Source organism: Callorhinus ursinus, unplaced genomic scaffold (assembly GCF_003265705.2).
Source record: "Callorhinus ursinus isolate GAN/ISIS: 27379988/994484 unplaced genomic scaffold, GSC_fseal_2.0 scaffold10, whole genome shotgun sequence".
In the NCBI taxonomy this organism is placed as follows: domain Eukaryota; kingdom Metazoa; phylum Chordata; class Mammalia; order Carnivora; family Otariidae; genus Callorhinus; species Callorhinus ursinus.
The window spans coordinates 50,275,068-50,298,886 of NW_027397072.1; the positions used below are offsets into that span (position 1 = coordinate 50,275,068).

At 36.4% G+C, this 23,819-nt stretch overlaps 1 protein-coding gene across 3 annotated transcripts in view; it reads right to left on the reverse strand.

Annotated features, from left to right (window-relative positions):
- Nucleotides 1-23,819, reverse strand: part of ALMS1 (ALMS1 centrosome and basal body associated protein) — a 210,000-nt gene that overhangs the window by 180,897 nt on the left and 5,284 nt on the right. For all 3 annotated transcript variants that reach the window (XM_073897525.1, XM_073897523.1, XM_073897524.1), the window contains exon 2: nucleotides 2,567-2,692. In XM_073897525.1, the coding sequence (XP_073753626.1) occupies nucleotides 2,567-2,692 (126 nt within the window). The remainder of the gene's footprint in view (nucleotides 1-2,566; nucleotides 2,693-23,819) is intronic.

The window sequence follows — 23,819 nt, forward strand, 5'->3', positions numbered from 1 at the left end:
GTATATCTCAAATGCGGTAGTGGTTATGTAACTGTATATATTTGTCAAAGCTCATCAAACTGTATACCTAAAAGAGTAAGGATTGCTGTATTTAAATTCTACACCAATGAGGTTAACATAGCAGGAAATGGAGAGAGAAAATTCTTGAAAATTTCATTTAACAGGGAGCAGAATATTAAACCAAACAGTAGCTGGAGGGGAAGAAAGGAAGAGACATTTGTACTCAAGCTGCTGGAGGTGACATGGTCTAGACTGTGACCATGGGATGAGTAACCTAGTAGGGGGTAGCAATTTAGGAGAAATGGAGGAAAAGATCCATGAAGGTTAGATCAAAGATCCAGGCGTTTTAGGCACTACATGGGTAATATAAGCTGAAGTGAAAGAAACAGAACACTGTAGCAAAAGCCATAGTTTTCAATGAATAAAGAGAGGTAACTCAGACAACAGCAACAAAGATGAATAAACAGAATAACAAGGAGAAAAGAGGGGAGGAAATAAGAAAGTGGCATAATGCTCCAGCTACGCTGAGGAACCTAGGCATAAAGGCAGAAATAAAGAGCTACAGGATCGATCCATGACATATATTTTATTTTTTTTCATGGCATATATATCATAAGACAGGGACAAAAAGGAAGACACCTATTTTTGGACCATGCTCTACCATAAGTATGTCCTCAGAGAATATAAAACTATTTTGGGATATATCCATATATTCATTTCCTAGGACTGCCATAACAAAGTTACACAAATTGGGGGGCTCAAAACAACAGAAATTTATTTTCTCACAGGCTAGAGGTTTGGAGGTTAGAAGTCTGGAATCAGGGTGTTGGCAGGGCCACACTCCACCCAAAGCCTCTAGGGGAGGATCCTTCCTTACCTCTTCTACCCGCAGGTAGCCCCAGGCATTCCTTGGCTTGTGGCAGTATATCTCCAATCTCTGCCTCTGTCTTCACAAGGCTGACTTCTGCCTGTGTGTGTCTCTCTACACATGCTGTTCTCCTCTCTTACAAGGATATCAGTTATATTGGATTAAAGGCCTACCATACTACAGTATGATCTCATCTAAGTTGTATCTGCAATCACCCTATTTCCAAATAAGGACACATTCTAAAGTACTGGGGATTAGGACTTCAACAAATTTTGGGGCATACAATTCAATCTATTGCAATCCCCCTTTCATTTAATGGTCCCAGAGTACTATGCACTTTCTGGTCAAGGCTTCTTTTAACCCCTTTCTTTCCCTTGATGATAGCAAATCTCCTTCATCCATATCTTGTATCAAATGGATAATCATTGCAATTTAGAGAGAATTGAAGGTACCAGAAGAAATCTGATAACCAAGTTATTAGATAATCAACCTTAAATATTTAACCATTATGAATAAGGCTGCATTTTTCCTCCAACAAACACATGTAAGCTTCTTTCCTATCTGCTCACAAGTTTTCCATCTCTTCTAAATTTATGACTATACTCTAGATTAGTGGTTCTCAAAGTGTGGCCCAAATTTCCCTGGCAATCAAAGACACTCTTTCAGGAAATCTATGTGCAGCTCCCTTTTCTATGTATCTAAATAAGGCCAGATTTTTTTTTCACATACTTCAGGGTATCCCAACAGACTAAATGCAGAAGCAGATATGAGAATCCAATTGTGATGGTTAATTTTATGTGTCAACTTGGCTGAGCCACCAGGTGCCCAGATATTTGGTTAAACATTATTCTGTATGTCTAGATTAACATCTGATTAACATTTGATCCACAGACTGAGTAAAGCAGATTGCCCTTTCCACTGTGGGCAAGCCTCATCCACTCCATTAAAGGCCTGAATGGAACAAAAAGCTGAGCAAAACAGAATTCACTCTCTCTGCCTGATGGTCTTAAGGCTGGTACATAGGTCTTCTCCTGCCTTTAGACTTGGATTCAGAATAGAACTTACACCATTAGTTCTCCTGGTTCTCAGGCCTTTGGATTCAGACTACAACTATACTATCAGCTCTCCTGGGTCTCCAGGCGGCAGATCTTAGAATTCTCAGCAATCACAAGAGCAAATTCCTTATTTTGTGTGTGGGGGTGTGTGGGGGTGGGGGTGTGTGTGTGTGTGTATTAAGTCTCCTCTTGGTTCTGTTTTTCTGGAGAACCCTGTCTAATATACCATCTTTTATTACGCCTGACATTAAAAGAGATACGCAAAAATGTAAAACAATGCCACTCTTTCAACTAATTTTTTTGTCTTGGAAAATAGTTATTTTTCATTTTAAAAATACATTATTTATGCTAATATATTTATTATTTTAATATTTTTTAAATGTTTTAATTTCTAGTAAGCTAAATATCAATATAGATAATCCATATGAACAAAAAATGCTTAAAATACCTATGAAGAATGTAAATGAGTCCTGAGACAAAAAAGAAACTGAAATACTATTCTCTATAATTAAAATTGTTAAAGATCTATTAGAAAAATGGAATATTAAAGTAATACACCTCTAACTATTTTTGACAGCTAAATCAGAATTTCTCATGCTGCTTATGAAAAGAAAAGTAAGTTTGCCAGTTACACAAGACATACCTGATCAGCCTTAGACCTCCACCGAGCTGTTTTTTCCACAGAGACCACAGTAGTATCAGAAATCTGTGTCCCACTATTGCCTTGATATAGTGGCTGTTGCCATACATGACAGGTCAATGGAAAAACCTGAAAATCAAAAGCAGATTTAAATAGAGTAGTAACAATGGGCGCCTGGGTGGCTCAGTCATTAAGCCTCTGCCTTCGGCTCAGGTCATGATCCCAGGGTCCTGGGATCGAGTCCCATATTGGGCTCCCTGCTCAGCAGGAAGCCTGCTTCTCCCTCTTCCACTCCCCCTGCTTGTGTTCCCGCTCTCGCGCTCTCTCTCTCTCTCTCTGTCAAATAAATAAATAAAATCTTTAAAAAAAAATAGTAACAAAATCACTGTTATTAAATAATAGTAAACATCTAAACTTTAGCTTATAGTTCTCAGTTTCTAAAGCACTTTCATAAATATATATACACATATATATATGTGTATATATATAAAACATTTCAACTCCACAACCACTGCCCAAATATATATATAACATTTCAACTCCACAAGCACTTTCCAAATTTCTACCTTCACTTAAAAATAAAAAAACAGGAGCGCCTGTGACTCAGTTGGTTAAGAATCCGACTCTTCCTTTCAGCTCAGGTCATGACCTTGGGGTCGTAAGATCCAGTCTGGTGTCAGGCTCTGTGCTTAGCGCAGGGTCTGCTTGGGATTCTCTCTCTCCCGCTGCCCACCCCCTCCAGCTGCCCTCGTGCATGCATGCTCTCTCTCTCTCTCCAAAATAAATAAATCTTTAAAAAAATAAAAAAAGAGTCTTAAGGTTATCCAGTTAGAACTCAACGTACTTTCCAATAAACCATGGCAGTTCCTTAACCTCAAAAAATAAAAGCAAGCAGAAACAAGCAAGTTACTTATTTTAAAATCTTACTATTTGAGACACCTAAGAAATGAACTCTAATAATAGGGACTAAAATCAACTCATAGTGGGGACAGTGGGAACAAACATCAGGCTCATTCCGTGAGGTCAAGGGTTAGAGCAGGGCTCCCTCAACTGTGAAAGGCAGCAATAAAAGCTGTGACTACAGCTCAAGGCTGAAGCAATGCAAATGGAAAAGATCCAAGGTAATCAAACAAAAATGAGCTAGGTCAAGTCACCCACTGGTTCAGGGACTGGTTCCTGAGATTTTCTTCAATATTCCTGGACAATAAAAATCCAAAGCTTCAATATAAGACCTCTTTTTTAACAAGCAGCCACAAGGAGCAAAGTAAAGACAACCACAGAAACACCAGGTAGTGAAGGATACATCAAAAGAGAAAATAAAAAAAAACTCCTACTAAAAATGCAATTACAAACTATACTTTGAAAAAACTTTAAAATGAGTATCTCAGATCCTCAAAGATATAAACCCACAATGTCCATTAAAAGGGAAGTTATAAAAGTAAAACAGGCAGTTATAAGCCAAGAAAAGACGAACGCTAACAAAATATTAATAACCACAAATGTGAAAGAGCCTCTGAAGGAAATCCAAGGCCATCAGATTTTTTACAGATTTAAAATACTGTCACTACACTAACAAAACATTTTTACTGAGAGAACTTATAACAATATGTTTTTGGTCACAGAAAGGCCAGCTCATTTAAAATCTATTCAATAACTAAAGAGAGTTCTAAGATATCAATTCTTCCAAGAGGTTTTTCAAATGCATTCTGGCAATCTGAAATCATTAAATATGTAACAGTACAGCCAATGTTCTGGCACAGTCTACTTTGAGCCCTCCAGGAAAGAATGCCAACATAAATGTTCAAAATGGCTAGTCACTGCAGCTAAATAATGTTGGTTGTGGACCAAGGGGTCTTGCCTTTGAAGAGTTGCTTCACAGCAGCTTATAAAAAAGAGAGTTCAATTCATTAGAATATTTGTAGGAAACTAATGAATGATAAAATATTAAGAAACTAGCACTTTGAGAACTAACCCAATGTGTGAGAAAACGAACATTACCCCTCACTTTTATCAGTTTAAAGAAAACCTAAAAATTAAAATTAAATGTTAAAAGAAAAATTCTTATTAAAAAATCCATTCCCCAGACTTCCTATTTTTATCACCTGTTTAGACGTCATCAAGAAAACTAATTTCTAACACATTCCCATATGTCTGAGCAACTTTTCCACTATTGCCTCTGAATATAACCCAAATACTTGAAGAAGGATTCTTAAGATGAATGCTTCAAAACTAAGCAGGTGTCATCAGCTCTTCATCTGAAATTAAATGTTTTTTGGTATAAATTAACAGTTTGAAAGAGCCCTTCCCTGAGTAAGTTTTTAATATTAAAGGTTAGTAGTCTTCCAAATATAAGCTGCCTATGAGATAAACACTTAAGATCTAAGGACACATATAGGCTGAAAGAAAAAGGGTGGAAAAGGATATTCCATGCAAATAGTAACCAAAAGAGCACAGGAGTAGCTATTACAAATTCAGACGAAAAAGATTAAAATCACAAAAGGGTCAAATCACCAAGAAGATATAACAATTACAACTATTTATGCACACAACCCCAGAGCTCCCAAATCAATGAGGCAAATTTTTAAAAACTGGGAGAAAAAATACACAGCAACACAATATATTAAAAGATTCAATACCTAACTTTCAATAATGCATAAAATCACCATACAGAAGAACAATAAGAAAATAGAGGAACTGAACAACACTATAGAACAACTGGACCTAACACATATGTATAGAACAATCCACCTAAAAACAGCAAAATATACATTTTTTTAAGTACATATGGAACATTCTTTAGGCTAGATTTATTTATTTATTTTGAACATGTTAGGCCACAAAAGTCTTAACAAACTCAAGAAGACTGACATGCAGTGCCTTTTCCAATCACAATGGAATGAAACCAGAAATCAATAGCACAGAAAAAACTGGAAATTTCCACAAATACACAGAAATTAAACACCACACTCTTTAAAAAACCAATACGTCAAACAAGGGAAAATAAAAAAGAACTTTGACACAAATGAATATGAAGATATAAAATAACAGAACTTATGGGATGCAGCAAAAGCAGTGCTAAAGGGAAATTTACAGCTGTAAAGGCATACATTAAAAAAAAAAAAAAAAAGCAAGAGATAGTCCAAGGCGGTGGAGGAGTAGGAGACCTTAGTTTCGTCTGGTCCCAGGAATTCAGCTAGACAGCTATCATATCATTCTGAACACCTGCAAACTCAACCAGAGATCTAAAAAAAGAATAGCTGCAACTCTACAAATAGAAACGAGTCCACTTTCTACAAGACAGAAAGACAAAATGGAAAAAACTCATCTCAAAAAAGAGAACAAGAGGCAGTACTGACTGCCAGGGATCTAATCAGTAAAGATATAAGTAAGATGTCAGAACTAGAGTTCAGAATAATGATTATAAAGATACTACCTGGGGGGCGCCTGGGTGGCTCAGTCATTAAGCATCTGCCTTCGGCTCAGGTCATAGTCCCAGGGTCCTGGGATCGAGCCCCACATCGGGCTCTCTGCTTGGCAGGAAGCCTGCTTCTCCCTCTCCCACTCCCCCTGCTTGTGTTCCCTCTCTCGCTGTGTCTCTCTCTGTCAAATAAATAAAATCTTTAAAAAAAACAAAAAAAAGATACTACCTGGGCTTGAAAAAGAGCATAGAAGACAGAATCCCTTTCTGGAGAAACTAAAGAACTAAAATCTAATCAAGTCAAAATCAAAAAGGCTATTAATGAGGTGCAATAAAAAATGGAGGCTCTAACTGCTAGGATAAATGAGGCAGAAGAAAGAATTAATGATATAGAAGACCAAATGATGGAGAATAAAGAAGCTGAGGAAAAGATAAACTACTGGATCACGAAGGTAGAGTTCGAGAGATAAGTGATACCATAAAGGAAAATACTACTAGAATTGGGATCCCAGAAGAAGAGGAAAGAAGGACGGGGTAGGAGGTATATTGGAAAAAATTATAGTAGAGAACTTCCCTAACCTGGGGAAGGAAACAGGCATTCAACTCCAGGAGGCACAGAGAACCCCCCTCGACATCAATAAAAATAGCTCAACACCTTGACATATTAACAGTGAAATGTGCAAATCTCAGAGACAAAGCGAAAATCCCAAAAGCAGCTTGGGACAATAACCTATAAGGGTAGAAACACCAGACTGGCAGCAGACCTATCCACAGAGATGTGCCAGGCCAGAAAGGACTGGCATGATATACTCAGAGTGCTAAATGAGAAAAATATGCATCCAAGAATACTTTATCCAGCTAGGAGTCATTCAAAATAGAAGGAGAGTTAAAAAAGCTTCCAGGACAAACAGAAACTAAAAGAATTTGTGTGAGAATGCAAGCTGGTGCAGCCACTCAGGAAAACAGTATGGAGGTTCCTCAAAAAGTTGAAAACAGAGCTACCCTACGACCCAGCAATTGCACTACTAGAGATTTACCCCAAAGATACAAATGTACTAATCCAAAGGGGCACCTGCACCCCAATGTTTATAGCAACAATGTCCACAATAGTCAAACTATGGAAAGAACCCAGACGTTCATCGACAGATGAATGGATAAAGATACACACACACACACACACACACACACACACACACACACACACACACTGGAATATTATGCAGCCATCAAAAAAAACCCAACAACGTGAATAGAACTAGAGGGTATCATGTGAAGCAAAATAAGTCAGAGAAAGACAATTATATGATCTCACGGATATGTGGAATTTGAGAAACAAGCAGAGGATCATAGGGGAAGAGAAGAAAAAATGAAATAAGATGAAACCAGAGAGGGAGAGAAACCATACGAGACTCTTAATCTCAGGAAACAAACTGAGGGTCGCTGGAGTGGAGGGGGCTGGAGGGAACAGGGTGGCTAAGTGATGGAGACTGGGGAGGGTATATGTTGTAGTGAGCGCTGTGTATTGTGTAAGACTGACGAATCACAGACCTGTACTCATGAAACAAATAGTACATTATATGTTAATAAAAGAGGGCACATGATGTAATGAAAAAAATAAAATAAAATAATTTGTGACCACTAAACCTGCCCTGCAAGAAATATTAAAGGGGATCCTTTAAGCAAAGAGAGAACCCAAAAGTAACAAAGACCAGAAAGGAACAGAGATAATATAGAGAAACAGTGACTTTAAAGGTAATACAATGGCACTAAATTCATATCTTTCAGTAGTTATTCTGAATGTAAATAGGCTAAAAGCCCCAATCAAAAGACACAGGGTATCAGACTGGATAAAAAACAAGACTCATCAATATCCTGTCTGCAAGAGACTCGTTTTAGACCCAAAGACACCTCTAGATTGAAAGTGAGAGGGTGGAAAACCATTTACCATGCTAATGGACACCAAAAGAAAGCTGGGGTAGCAATCCTTACAGCAGACAAATTAGATTTTAAGCCAAAGACTGTAATAAAAAATGAGGAAAGACGTTATATCATAATTAAAGGGTCTATCCAAAAAGAAGATCTAGCAATTGTAAATATTTATGTCCCTAACATGGGAGCAGCCAATTATATAAACCAATTAATAACAAAATTAAAGAAACACACTGATAGAATAATAATAGGGGACTTTAACACCCTACTCACTGCAATAGATAGATCATCTAAGCAGAAGATCAACAAGGAAACAAGGGCTTTCAGTGACACACTGGACCAGATGGACTTCACAGAAATATTCAGAGCATTCCAACCTAAAGCAACAGAATACACATTCTTCTCTAGTGCACATGGAACATTCTCCAGAATAGATCACATCCTGGATCACAAATCAGGTCTCAACCGGTACCAAAAGATTGGGATCATTCCCTGCATATTTTCAGACCACAATGCTTTGAAACCTGAACTCAATCACAAGAGGAAATTTGGAAACAACTCAAATACATGGAAACTAAAGAGCATCCTACTAAAGAATGAATGGGTCAACCAGGAAATTAAAGAATAATTTTAAAAATTCATGGAAACAAATGAAAATGAAAACACAACTGTTCAAAATCTCTGGGATGCAGCAAACATGGTCCTAAGAGGGAAGTATACAGCAATACAAGCCTTTCTCAAGAAACAAGAAAAGTCTCAAACACACAACTTAACCCTACACCTAAAGGAGCTGGAGAAAGAACAGCAAATAAAGCCTAAACCCAGCAGGAGAAGAGAAATAATAAAGATTAGAGCAGAAATCAATGAAACAGAAACAAAAGAACAGCAGAACAGATCAACGAAACTAGAAGCTGGTTTTTGAAAGAATTTAGATTGATAAACCCCTGGTGAGACTTATCAAAAAGAAAAAGGACCCAAATTAAAAAAATTATAAATGAAAGAGGAGGGATCGCAACCAACAACACAGAAGAAATACAAACAATTATAAGAACATATTATGAGCAAGGATATGCCAACAAATTAGGCAATCTGGAAGAAATTGATGCATTCCTAGAGATGTATAAACTACTCAAACTGAAACAGGAAGAAAAAGAAAACCTGAACAGACTCATAACCAGCAAGGAAACTGAAGTAGTAATCAAAAATCTCCCAACAAACAAGAACCCAGGGCGGATGGCTTCCCAAGGGAATTCTAACAAACATTTAAAGAAGAATTAATTCTGAAACTGTTCCAAAAAATCAAAATGGAAGGAAAACTTCCAAACTCTTTCCATGAGTCCAGCATTACCTTGATCCCAAAACCAGACAAAGATCCCACGAAAAAAGGAACATTACAAACCAATTTCCCTGATGAACATGGATGCAAAAATTCTCACCAAGATACTAGCCAGTAGGATCCAACAGTACATTAAAAGGATTATTCACCACAAAAAAAGTGGGATTTATTCCTGGGCTGGAAGGGTGGTTCAACATCCACAAATCAATCAATGTGATACATTACATTAATAAAAGAAAGGACAAGAGCCATATAATCCTCTTAGTAGATGCTGAAAAAGCATTTGACAAAGTACAGCTTCCTTTCTTGATTAAAACTCTTCACAGTGTAGGGGTAGCGGGAACATACCTCAATATCATAAAAGCCATTTACAAAAAGCCCACAGCGAATATCATTCTCAATGGGGAAAAACAGAGCTTTTCCCCTAAGGTCAGAAGCACAGCAGGGATGTCTACAATCACCACTGCTGTTCAACATAGTGCTAGAAGTCCTAGCCTCAGCAATCAGACAACAAAAAGAAATAAAAGGCATCCAAATTGGCAAAGAAGAAGTCAAACTCTCACTCTTCGCAAATGACATGATACTCTATGTGGAAAACCCAAAAGACTCCATTCCAAAATTGCTACAACTCAGTTGCATTTCTATACACTAACAATGAAACAGAAGAAAGAGAAATTAAGGAGTTGATCCCATTTACAATTGCACCCAAAACCATAGGATATCTAGGAATAAACCTAATCAAAGAGGCAAAGGATCTGTACTCAGAAAACTACAGAACACTCATGAAAAATTGAGGAAGACACAAAGAAATGGAAAAATGTTCCATGTTCAATGACTGGAAGAACAAATATTGTGAATATGTCTATGCTACCTAGAGCAATCTATACATTCAATGCAATCCCTATCAAAATACCATCAACTTTCATCACAGAGCTGGAACAAATAGTCCTAAAATTTGTGTGGAACCAGAAAAGACCCTGAATAGCCAAAGGAATATTGAAAAAGAAAGCCAAAGCTGATGGTATCATAATCCCGGTCTTCAAGCTCTATTACAAAGCTGTAATCATCAAGACAGTATGGTACAGGCACAAAAACAGACACAGAGATCAATGGAACAGAATAGAGAGCCCAGAAATGGACCCTCAACTCTATGGTCAACAAATCTTCGACAAGGCAGGAAAGAATGTCCAATGGAAAAAAGACAGTCTTTTCAACAAATGGTGTTGGGAAAATTGGAGAGCCATATGCAGAAGAATGAAACTGGACCATTTCCTTACATCATACACAAAAATAGACTCAAAATGAATGAAAGACCTAAATGTAAGAAAGGAATCCACCAAAATCCTAGTGGAGAACACAGGCAGCAACCTCTTGACCTTGACCGCAGCAACTTCTTGCTAGACACGTCTCCAAAGGCAAGGGAAACAAAGGCAAAAATGAACTACTGGGACTTCATCAAGATAAAAAGCTTTTGCACAGCAAAGGAAACAGTCAACAAAACCAATAATACATTATATGTTAACTTAAAAATAAATAAATAATAAAAGTAAAAAAAAAAGAAAAAGAAAAAAATTGAAGCCCCAGATAAAACAGATTTGTTGATCACGATCTGGTTTTACAGGAAATACTAAGGGAAGTTCTTCAGGATGAAAGCAAGTGACACCAGTGAGTAATTCAAATTTATGGAAAACAACAAAAAGAGCCAATCAAAGTAATTTTACAGATAATTGCAAAAGACAGTATAACTGTGTATTTTTTTTCCCTTCTTCCTTTCACTGATTTAAAAAAGCAACTGTATGGGCACCTGAGTGGCTCAATCAGCTAGGAGTCTGCCTTCGGCTCAGATCATTATCTCAGGGTCCTGGGACAGAGTCCTGTGTCAGGTTCCCTGCTCAGCGGGGAATCTGCTTCTCCCTCTCCCTCTGATCTTCCTCCCCACTTGTGCTCTCTCTGTCTCACATAAATAAATAAAATCTTCAAAAAAATAAAAATAAAAAGCAACCGTATGAAACAATACATATATATAATTGTATTGTTGGGCTATAAGACAGAAATACATTTGATAATGACAGCACAAAGGAGATAACAGGAATAGAGTCACAATGGAGTAAGGAAATGACACCAGATAATAACACAAAGGGAAGAAATGAGTGTAAAAAAGGGAAAATAAGGATAATATATATCAGTCTCTACAAATATATAATTGTTATTCTCCCTTCTGCCAGATTCTTCTTGAAGTTTTAACTATAACAATGTATTGTTGAGTATGTAACACATATAGACCCATGCCTCACAGTAATAGCATTTAAAAGGGATAGAGAATGGACCTATATGGGCATAAAGTTTCTATATGTTATTGGAACTAAGTCCTAATGAATCGAAGCAGATTCTGATAAGTTAATATGCATACTGTCAGCCCTAAAAATAACTCAAGAATTGTAATTTTAAAAAATTAGAATAAGAGAAAATTATCTACTTAATACAAAAGGTGGCAATACAAGAAGGACTAAAGGAACAAAACAGACATGAGACATATAGAAAATAAAAAGTTACATAGAAATAAATCCAAACATATCAATAACACTAAATGTGAGTGAACTAAATAATCCAATCAAAGGCATATGTTGTGTTAGACTTCATGAAAAAGAAGATTCAACTGTATGCTGTCTATAGGAGACACACTTTAGGCCCAAAAAGACAAACAGGCTGAAAATTAAAGGATAGATAAAAAAGATTTACTATGCAAATAATAAAAAAGAGGTAAAGTGGCTATAGTAATATCAAGATGAAACATATTAAAACATAATAAAATGCCTAAGAATAAATTTAACCAAGGAGGTAAAAGACTTGGTACTCTGAAAACTATAAAACACTGGGGGCGCCTGGGTGGCTCAGTCCTTAAGCGTTTGCCTTGGGCTCAGGTCATAATCCCAGGGTCCTGGGATCGAGCCCTGCATCGGGCTCCCTGATCCCCAGGAAACCAGCTTCTCCCTCTCCCACTCCCCCTGCTTGTGTTCTCTCTCTCTCACTGTCTGTCAAAAAAAATAAAAAAAAAAAAACTTAAAAAACAAAAACACTGATGAAAGAAATTGAAGACAACACAAATGGAAAGATATTCCATGTTCATGGATTAGAAGAACCAGTACTGTTAAAATGTCCATACTACCCAAAGAAATCTACAGATTTAATGCACTCCCCATCAAAATATCAGCAACATCTTTCACAGAACTAGAACAAATAATCCTAAAATTTGTATGGAACCACAAAAGACCCCAAACAGCCAAAGCAATCTTGAAAAAGAAAAACAAAACTGGAGGTATCACAATCCCAGATTTCAAGATATACTGCAAAGCTATAAAAATCAAAACAGTATGGTACTGGCACCAAAAAGACCAAAAAACAAAAAACCAACAACAAAAAAAACAATACATAGATCAATGGAACAAAACAGAGACACCAGAAATAATATAATATTAATAAAAATATAAATTGATTATATGATCAGTTAATGTTTGACAAAGGAGGCAAGAATATCAACAAATGGTGTTGGGAAAACTGGACAGCTACATGCAAAAGAATGAAACTGGACCACTTTCTTACACCATCCACAAATAGTGTATGAAATAGGGGAAGGGGATTAAGAGCATACTAATCGTGAAGAGCACTGAGTAATGTATAGAATTGTTGAATCATTATACTGCACACCTAAAACAGATGTAATACTGTATATTAACTATACTGGAATTAAAATTTTAAAATATTTTTTTTAAAAACATATTAAAAAAAAGTACTCAAGATAAACAGGAACATTTCACAATGATAAAACAATCTACCAAGAATGCATATTAAAAACCCATATGCACCTCACACCAGAGCCCCCAGTAAAAACTGAAAGAAATGAAGGAAAATGGACAATTCAACAATAATTAGACTCCAATAATCCATTTTCAAAAAAGTGGATATTCTATAAATGATTTTTTTAAAGATTTTATTTATTTGTCAGAGAGAGAGCATAAGCAGGAGTGGCAGGCAGAGGGAGAAGCAGACTCCCTGCTGAGTGGGGAGCCTGACGCAGGACGCAATCCCAGGACCCCAGGATCATGATCCAAGCCGAAGGCAGCTGCTTAACCAACTGAGCCATCCAGGCGTCCCCTACGAATGATTCTTGGGCATTAAAAAAACAGAGCAAAAGTCAATCACTTTTCCTATATACCAACAATGAACAACCGGAATCTGAAATTTAAAAAAAAATACCATTTACATTAGCATCCCCCAAATTAAAGCACTTAGGTATAAATTTACCAAATATGTACAAACTCTATATGAGGCAAACTATAAAACTCTGATGAAAGAAATCAAGGAGGAACTAATTACCATGTCCATGGTTTGGAAGACTCAATACTGGTCAATTCCTCTCAACATGATGTATAGATTCAACACAATTCCAATCACAACCAAAATTCTAAGCAAATTATGTTGTGGGTATTGACAAACTGATTTAAAGTTTATAAGGAAAGGCAAAAGACCCAGAACAGCCAACACAAAATTAAAGACAAAGTGGGAGAGCTGATATTACCTGACTTCATGACTCACTATAAAGCTATAGCAATCAAGATCATGTAGTATTGGGCGCCTGGGTGGCTCAGTCATTAAGCATCTGCTTTCAGCTCAGGTCACGATCCCAGGGTCCTGGGATCGAGTCCCACATCTGGCTCCGTGCTCTGCGGGGAGCCTGCTTCTCCCTCTCCCATGCCCCCTGCTTGTGTTCCCTCTCTCCCTGTCTCTCTCTCTCTGTCAAATAAATAAATAAAATCTTAAAAAAAAAAAAAGACAGTGTAGTATTGGCAAAAGAACAAATAGATCACTGTAACACAACAAAGCCCATAAATAGACCCAGATAAATATAGTCAACTAATCTTTGACAGAGAACAAAGGCAATATAATGGAACAAAAACAGTCTTTTTAACAAATGGTGCTGGAACAACTAGACATTCGCAAGCAAAGAAATGAATCTAGATACCGATTTCACATGCTTCACAAAATTTAACTCAAAATCAATCAGAGATGTAAACACAAACTTGGAAATTATAAAAACTATAAAAACTATAAAACTCATAGAAGATAATATAGGAGAAAACCTAGATGATCTTGGGTATGATGATGAATTTTTAGGCACAACACCAAAGGAACAATCCTTGAAAGAAATAATAAATTAGACTCATTCAAATTAAAAACTTCTGTTCTATGAAAGACAATATCAAAAGAATGAAAAAACAAGCCAGACTAGGAAAAAATATTTGTAAAAGACATTTGATAAAGGACTATAAACCAAAATATACAACACTTAAAATTCAATGATACAAAAAACAAACAACCCAATTAGAAAACGGTCAATAGATCTAAACAGATACTTCATCAAAAGAGATATACTTCTGGAAAACAAGAACATGAGAAGATGCTCAACATCATATTATCATTAGGGAACTGTAAATTAAAATAATGAGATCATCACTATACACCTACTAGAATGACCAAAATCCCAAACACTGACGACACCAAATGTGGCTCAGAGTACAGAGTAACAGGAACTCTGACTCATTACTGAATGATGATGGGAATGCAAAAGGGTACAGTCACTTTGGAAGACAGTTTGACGGTTTCTTACAAAACTAAACATACTCTTGCTAGCATACAATCTAGCATTCCCATAAGCCAGAGACTAATCCAGAGCAAGGCCTTAACTCTTCAATTGTATGAAGGCTGAGAGAGGTGAGAATGCTGCAGGAAAGTCTGACACTAACAGAGGATGGTTCATGAGATTTAAGGAAAAAAGCCATCTCCATAACAAAAGTGTAAGGTAAAGCAGCAAGTTCTGATGTAGAAGGTGCAGCAAGTTATCCAGAAGACCTAGCTAAGATAATTAATGAAGGCAGCTATCCTAAACAGCAGATTTTCAATGTAGACAAAGCAGCCTTATGTTGGAAAAGATGCTATCTAGGACTTTCATAGCTAGAAAGAAGTCAACACCTGGCTTCAAAGCTTCAAAGGACAGGCTGACTCTAGTTAGGGACTAATGCAGCTGGTGACTTTAAGTTGAAGCCAATGCTCATTTATCATTTGGAAAATCCTAGGGCCTTTAACAATTATGCTAAGTCTGGGATGCCTGGGTGGCTCAGTCGGTTAAGTGTCTGCCTTCGGCTCAGATCATGATCCCAGGGCCCTGGGATTGGGTCCTGCGTCGGGCTCCTTCCTCAGCAGGGAGCCTGCTTCTCCCTCTGCCTGCCGCTCCCCCTGCTTGTACTCTCTCTCTCTCTTTCTCTCCCTCTCTCTGACAAATAAATAAATCAAATCTTAAAAAAAAAAAGAATTATGCTAAATCTCCTCTGCCTGGACTCTATAAGTGAAAACACAAAGCCTGGATGACAGTACATCTATTTACAACATGGTTTAATAAATATTTTAAGCCCACTGTTGACACTTACTGCTCAGGGAAAAAAAAAGATTCCTTTCAAAATATTACCACTCATTGACATTGCACCTGCTCACCCAAGACCCTTGATGAAGATGTACAATAAGACTAATGTTTTCATGCCTACTAGCACAACATCCATTCTGCAGCCCATGGATCAAGGAATCATTTGGACTTTCAAGTCTTATTATTAAAGAAACACATTTCATAAGACTATAGCTGCCATAGATAGAGATTCCTCTGATGGATCTGGAAAAACTAAATTGAAAACCTTCTGGAAAGGATTCATCATTCTAGATGACATTAAGAACATTCATGATTCACGGGAAGAGGTCAAATTTTCAACATGAACAGGAGTTTGAAAGAAGTTGATTCCAACCCTCATGCATGACTGTGAGGGTTCAAGACCAGTGGAAGAAGTAACTGCAGATATGATGCAAATAGTCAAAGAACTAGAATTAGAAGTAGAGCCTGAAGATGTGACCAAATTGCTACAATCTCATGATAAAACTTTAATGGATGAGGAGTTGATTCTTATGAACAGGAAAAGAAAATTCTTGAGATGGAATTTACTCTTTGTGATGATGCTGTGAAGACTGTTGGAATGACAACAAAGGATTTAAAATATTATATAACCTTGTAATGGCAAGGGTTTGAGAGGAATAACTTCAATTCTGAAAGAAATTCTACGGTGGAGGGGCGCCTGGGTGGCTCAGTTGGTTAAGCATTCAACTCTTGATTTCGGCTCAGGTCATGATCTCAGGGTCATGAGATAGAACTCCGCATTGGGATCTGAACTCAGCAGGGAATCTACTTGAGGTTCTCTCTCCCCCTTTTGCTCTGCCCCTCCCCCCTTCTCTCGCTCTTCCTCTCTCTCTCTCAAAATAAATAAATCTTTTAAAAAAAAGTTCTACTGTGGGTAAAATGCTATGAAATACCATCACATGCTACAGAGAAATTGTTCATGAAGCCAACAATCAATGTCGGAAACTTCACTGTTGTCTTATTTTAAGGAATTGCCACAGCCACACCAGCCTTAAGCAACCACCACCCTGATCAGTCAGCAGTTATCAACATCACGGCAAGACTCTCTACCAGCAAAGATTACAACTTGCTAGAAGCTCAGATGATGGTTAGCATTTTTTAGCACTAAAGTATTTAATTAAGGTGTATACATTGTTGTGTTAGACATAATGCTATTGCACACATAACAGACTACAGTGTAATGTAAACATAACTTTTATGTGTACTGCGCAAACAAAAAATTCCTTTCAACTTGCTTTACTGAAATATTCAATTTATTGTAATGGTCTAGAACCAGAATCTGCAGGGGGGAGAGGGAAAGTAGCCATTCTGAAATATACACGAGCATTCTGTTCTGTTCTTAATAAGGCCTGCCCTCAAAAGAAACTATTTTACCACAGCCTAACCTACTTGGGTTTTACCAGAAACCAAGAGACCTAGAGGAAGGGAAATAACTAACTCCAGCTTGCTCTGGCCTTCAACATGGGCATAAATAAATATCCAACTCCAGCCCCCTTTTAGCCTTCCTGTCTCACTTAAGAGGCAGACAATGAAAACCCCAGTGAAAATCGCAGCCAGGGAGGAGGGGGGAGACTGAGACCTAATAATAGGACTACAGAACACTTCCCCCCCACACACACCTTGCTGCATCAATAGGGCTCCTGATAATAATAGGGGAATAGAACTGAAAGCACATCTCAGATCTTATTTAAGAATAAATCCTTAGAGAAACACAAAGGTAACACAGAAGACAAAAACAAGTCATCAGAGGAAATTTTAGCCCCTAACTAGTAAAGCTACAGCAAACAGTAAACACAATCTTACCTCTAGCCAGATAAATATAAAACTTCACACTAAAGGCCTATTTACTTCAGTTCCTTTCATATCATATTCATTCAGTAAATATCTGACTTTGAACAAAAAATTAAAAGACATACTAAAAGGCAAAAACAAACAAAAACAGTCTGATGGGACAGAGCAAGCATGAGAACCAGACTCAGATATGGCAGAGATGTTGAAATTTCAGTTTGGGAAGATAAAAAAAGTTCTGGAGATGGATGATGGTGGTGGTTAACAATAAATGTGTAATGCCACTTAAAAGTGGTTAAAATGGTAAATTTTATGTTATGCTATTTTACCACAATAAAAAAAAAGTCAAGGAGAAAAAAAAGAGCTATCAAACTGTAAAAAGACATGGAGGAAACTTAAATGCATATTGCTAAGTGAAAGAAGTCATTCTGAAAAGGCTACATACTGTATGATTCTAACTACATGATTTTCTGGAAAAGGCAAAAACTACGGAGACAGTAAAAATATCAGTCGTTACTAGGGTTTCAGAGGAAGAGAGGGAAGGATAAAGTGGTACAGCACAGGGGATTTTTAAAGCAGTGAAACTATCGTGTACGATACTGTAATAGTGGATATATGACATTATACTTTTGTCAAAATCCATAGAACATATCAAGAGTGAACCCTAATGTGAACTATGGACGTTAATTAAAAATAATGTATCAATATTGGCTTACTAATTGTAACAAATGTACCACACTAGTATGACATGTTAATAATAGGAAAAATGGGGAGGGGGAGGGAATATATAGGAATTCTGTATTTTCTGCTTAATTTTTCTGTAAAAAAACTGCTCCCAAAAAGTCTACTTTAAAAAAAGGATAGGGCGCCTGGGTTGCTCAGTTGTTTAAGCGACTGCCTTCGGCTCAGGTCATGATCCTGGAGTCCCGGGATCGAGTCCCACATCGGGCTCCCTGCTCAGTGGGGAGTCTGCTTCTCCCTCTGACCCTCTTCCCTCTCGTGCTCTCTCTCATTCTCTCTCTCAAATAAATAAAATCTTTAAAAAATAAAAAAATAAATGAAAAATAAATAAAAAAAGGATAGCCACCTTGACAAAAGACCAACAAGGAAATATAAGATGTGAATGCCACCATAAATAAAATAGATCTACAAATATAATAGAACATTTCCCTCCCAGAGCAGCAGAATATGCATTCCTCTCAAGCACCCACGGAACATTCTCCAGGATAGACCATATGTTGGGCCATAAAACAAGCCTTGAAATTTTTTAATAATTGAAAACATGAAAAGTTTATTCTCCAAATAAAACAGAATAAAGGCAGAAATTGGTAACAAAAGGAAATTGAGTAAATTCACAAATGGGTGGAAATTAAGCAACAGACTCTTAAATAATCAACAGGTCAAAAGAAGAACTCACAAAGAGAATTTTCAAATATTTTGCTGATAACAAAAATACTACATACCAAAATTATGGATTGCAGCTAAAGCAGTGCTGAGAGGAAAAGTTATAGCTACAAATGTGTACATTACAAATAGAACAAAGATCTCAATCAATAGCCTACCCATGCACCTTAAACTAAAAAAGAGAAACCTAAACCCAAAGAAAGCAGAAGGAAGAAAATAAGACTAAAATAGAAATAAATGAAATAGGGACGCTGGGGTGGCTCAGTTAAGCATCTGCCTTCAGCTCAGGCCATGGTCCCTGGGGTCCTGGGATCGAGTCCCACATGGGGCTCCTTTCTCAGCGGGGAGCCTGCTTCTGCCTCTCCCTCTGCCGCTCCCCCTGCTTGTGCTCGCGCTCTCTGACAAATAAATAAAAATCTTAAAAAAAAAAAAAAGAAAAGAAAGAAATGAAATAGAGAATAATGAAAAATCAATGAAACCAAAAGTTGGGTCTTTGAAAATATTCCCAAAATTGAAAATCCTTTAGCCAGACTCACCAAAGAAAAAAGACAGTACTCATATTACTTAAAATCAGAAATTAAAGGGGAACTTCATTACCAATCTTAAAGAAATACAAATAATTATAAGGAAATACTATGAAAAACTATATGTTAGGAAATTTGATAACTTGGAAAAAATGGACAAACACCTAGAAAACACAAATTACTGAAACTGATCCAAGAAGAAACAGAAAATCTGAAGAGACATATAGCAAGGAAAGAGTCAATTAGTAATTAAAATACTTTCCCAAAAGAAAAGCCCAGACCAATATGGTATAATCTATTAAACAGTCAAAAAATTAATAATGCCAATCCTTAACAAACAGAAGAACACCTGCAACTCATTTTATGAAGCCAGTATTACCTGGATACTAAACCAGACAAAAACATCACAAAAAAAACTATAGACCATTATCTTGGGACTATAGATGCAAAAATTCTTTTAAAAAAATACTAGTAAATTAGTGTGTGTGTGTGTGTGTGTGTGTGTGTGTGTGTGTGTTTATGTTCCTGTATCCTACTACATGTAAAATATTTATACACCATGATGAAGTAAATTATCCTCAGAATGCATGCTTGGCTTAACAATCTAATATCAATTAATATGCCAAATAATAGAATAATTTGACAAAATCTAATACCTTTCATGATAAACAATACTCCATAAACTAGGAACAGAAAGAAATTTCATCAGTCTGATAAGGGAACCTATGAAAAACCTACAACTAACATCCTACTTTCAGTGAAAAAATTGGATGCTTTCCCCCAAGGTCAGGAATAAGATGAGGATATCCATTTTTACTAATTCTATTCAACATTATGCTGGAAATTCTATCCAAGGAAATTAGGCAAGAAAAAATAAAAAGCATTCAGATTGGAAAAGAAGAATGAAACTCTATGTATTCACATGTGACATGGTCTATTATATAGAAAATCCTATGAAGTCCACTAACAATCTATTAGGACTAATAGACAAGTTCAGCAAAATTGCAGGAGACAAAATGAACATACAAAAATCAATTGTCTTTTTATACACTTGCAATGAACAATCCAAAAATGAAATTAAAAAAAAAATCTACTTACAATAGCACCAAAAAGAATAAAAAACTTAGAATTTAAGGAAAAAAGTGTCAAACTTATACCCTGTAAAGTACAAAACAGTACTGAATTTATTTTCAAAAGATCTAAATAAATGGAAAGATATCCTATGTTCATGGATCAGAAGACCAAGTGTTGCTAAGATGGCAATACTCCAAAACTGATCTATAGATTCAATGCAATTCCTATCAAAATACCAGCTGGCTTCTTTGTTGAAATTGACAAACTAATCCTAAAATTCATATAGAACTGCAAGGGACCTAGAATAGCTAAAAAATCTTGAAAAAGAAGAACAAAGTTGGAGGACTCACACATCCTCATTTCAAAACTTACTACAAAGCAATGGTAATCAAAAAAGTGTACCACGGCATAAAGCTGGACATATACGATAATGGAATAGAACTGAGAGTCCAGAAATAAACCCATACATCAATTGCCAACTGATTTTCAACAAGCGTGCTAAGACCTTTCAATTGGAAAGAATAGCGTCCTCAACAAATGGTGCTGGGACAACTGAGTAGCAACATCAAAGAATGAAGCTGAACACTTTCCTCACACCACATACAAAAATAACTCAAAACTGATCAAAAATCTAAATGTAAGAGCAAAAGCTATACAACTATTAGAGAAAACAGAGGGGTAAATTTTTATGACTTCACATTCAGCAACAGTTTCTAAGACAAGATAAACAACGACAACAACAAAAAGATAAATTAGACTTCATCAAAAATAAAAACTTTTGTGCTTCAAAGAACACTATCAAGAATGTGAAAAGACAACCCACAGACTGGGAGAAAATACTGCAAATCAGACACCTTATAAGGGAATTTTAAATTCACACTGTGGAAAATATGAAGACTATATAAGGAATTCTTACAACTCAACAGCAAATAGACAAATGACTGAAATAAAAATGAGCAAAGGACCTGAATGGACATTTCACCAAAGAAGATATACAAATGGCCAATAAGCCCAAGAAAAGATGCTCAGTATCACAAGCCATCAGGGAAATGCAAATCAAAACCACAATGAGATACCATGTCACATCCACCAGGATGGCTACAGTCAAATAGTTAGATAATTATGCAGCACCTGGGTGGCTCAGGCAGTTGAGCATCTGCCTTCTGCTCAGGTCATGATCTCAGGGTCCTGGGATGGGTCACCCCCCCAACTGGCTCCCTGCTCAGCAGGGAGTCTGCTTCTCCCCCTCCCTCTGCTCCTCTCCACTGTTCGTGCGCTCACTTGCACACACACTCTCTCTCTCTCTCTCAAATAAATAAAATATTTAAAAAAAAAAAGTCAGGGACACCTGGGTGGCTCAGTGGGTTAACCGTCTGCCATCAGCTCAGGTCATGATCCCAGAGTCCTGGGATCAAGTCCCGCATCAGGCTCCTTGCTCAGCGGGGAGCCTGCTTCTCCCTCTGCCTGCTGCTCCCCCTGCTCGTTCTCTCTCTCTCATTTTCTGACAAATAAATAAATAAAATCTTAAAAAAAAAAGATAATAAGTGCTGACAAAGATGTAAAGAAATTGGAACTTTCATACACTGATTGTAGGAATGTAAAATAGTGCAGCCATTTTGGGAAACAGTCTGGCAGTTCCTCAAAGGTTAAACTACATGTCCAGCAATTCCACTTCTAGATATACACCCAATAGAAATGAAAACATGTACGCAAAAACTTGTACACAAATGTTTACAACATTATTCATAATAGCCAAAAGGTAGAAAAAACCCAAATATTCAACTGATGAATTAATAAATAAAATATATCCATACAATGGAATATTATTCAGCCACAAAAAGGAATAAAGTACTGATCCATGCTATATACATGGATGTTTCCTGAAAACTTTATGCTAAGTGAAAGAAGCTGGTCAAAAAAGACATATTATTCCTTTTATATTAAATGCCCAGAACAGGCAAATCTAAACAGAGAAAAAAAGTTGATTAGATTAACAGTTGATTAGGGGAATGGAAGATGAGGGCATACCTAAAATGCCCAGGGTTTGGAGGTATTTTTTGAGATGACAAAAATGTTCTAAAATTGACTGTAATGATGGTTGCACATATCTATTAATATACTGAAAACCACTGAATTATGTACTTTAAATTAAGGATAAATTGTATATGAATTATATCTCAATAAACCTGTTGAAAATGTTTTTAAATAAGCCAATTAAGCATTTAAACAAAGCATTTAAGGAAAATAAAAATATATGGAAACAGTAAAAGATGAAAACTGAAATTAATGTATTAAATGATGAAAAGCAATAGAATTAAACTTAAATCCAAGAGCTGTTTCCTTCATTGAAAAAGCAAAATAAATAAATCCTTAGATCAAGAGAAAAATAAAACATAATTGCATAAAATCAAGAATGAGAAATGGAAATAACTACAGATGCAATGGAAAAAGTAAAGAATACTGTGTAGCACTCCATTATAATTAACAGGAAATTCTTGCTGAAATAATTTTCTACAAAAATCATAAATGACCAAAATTAACCAAGAAAAGTAAGTCTATATAAACCAAACCCTAAAAGGAACCCAAAGGCAAAGTAATTTCATTAGTGATTATTTTTCAAACATGTAAGAAAAATTCTTATATTACTCAAACTGTTTCAGGGCATAGAAAAATAAAAATCCTTCCAGTACTTTGTATGAAAATGGTATAATAATGATGCTAAATTTGACAAAGACAGGTTAAGAAAACAATGTTTTTAAACTTAAAACCATAATCATTTATAAAATATCTGCAACTAAAACCCAGTAATTCCTTAAGAGAAAAACACACTACGGCATAGTTTTTATCCTAGGAAAACAAGAAAGGATTAATATTAAGAATAAAATTTGTATTAACAGTTCAAAAAAGATAAAGTATACACTGTGGACAAATTTGGAGATGGGGCAGAAAGGCGAAGAAGGGGTTCAGGCCTGTGTTCTCTTCTATGAAATGATAAGCTGATGGGAGGGTGTTGAACATCCGCAAGGGCTAGAAGATAAAAGAGTGAAGATGTGTAAGAAGCTGAAGGAAGAAACATACAAAGATTTCCAAAGACTGCTGATGACACAGTTAAAAGTTGGAGACCAAGAATTTCTGGTAATACCAATCCACATAACCAAATTATTTTCCCTAGCACAGCTCAGAAATTTAAATTCAGGAATTTTAAGAGGTGTTTGAAATGATCCATGTTGAATGGTCTGCAGGGACCAGCGTTAAGGCCAACAGTAAAG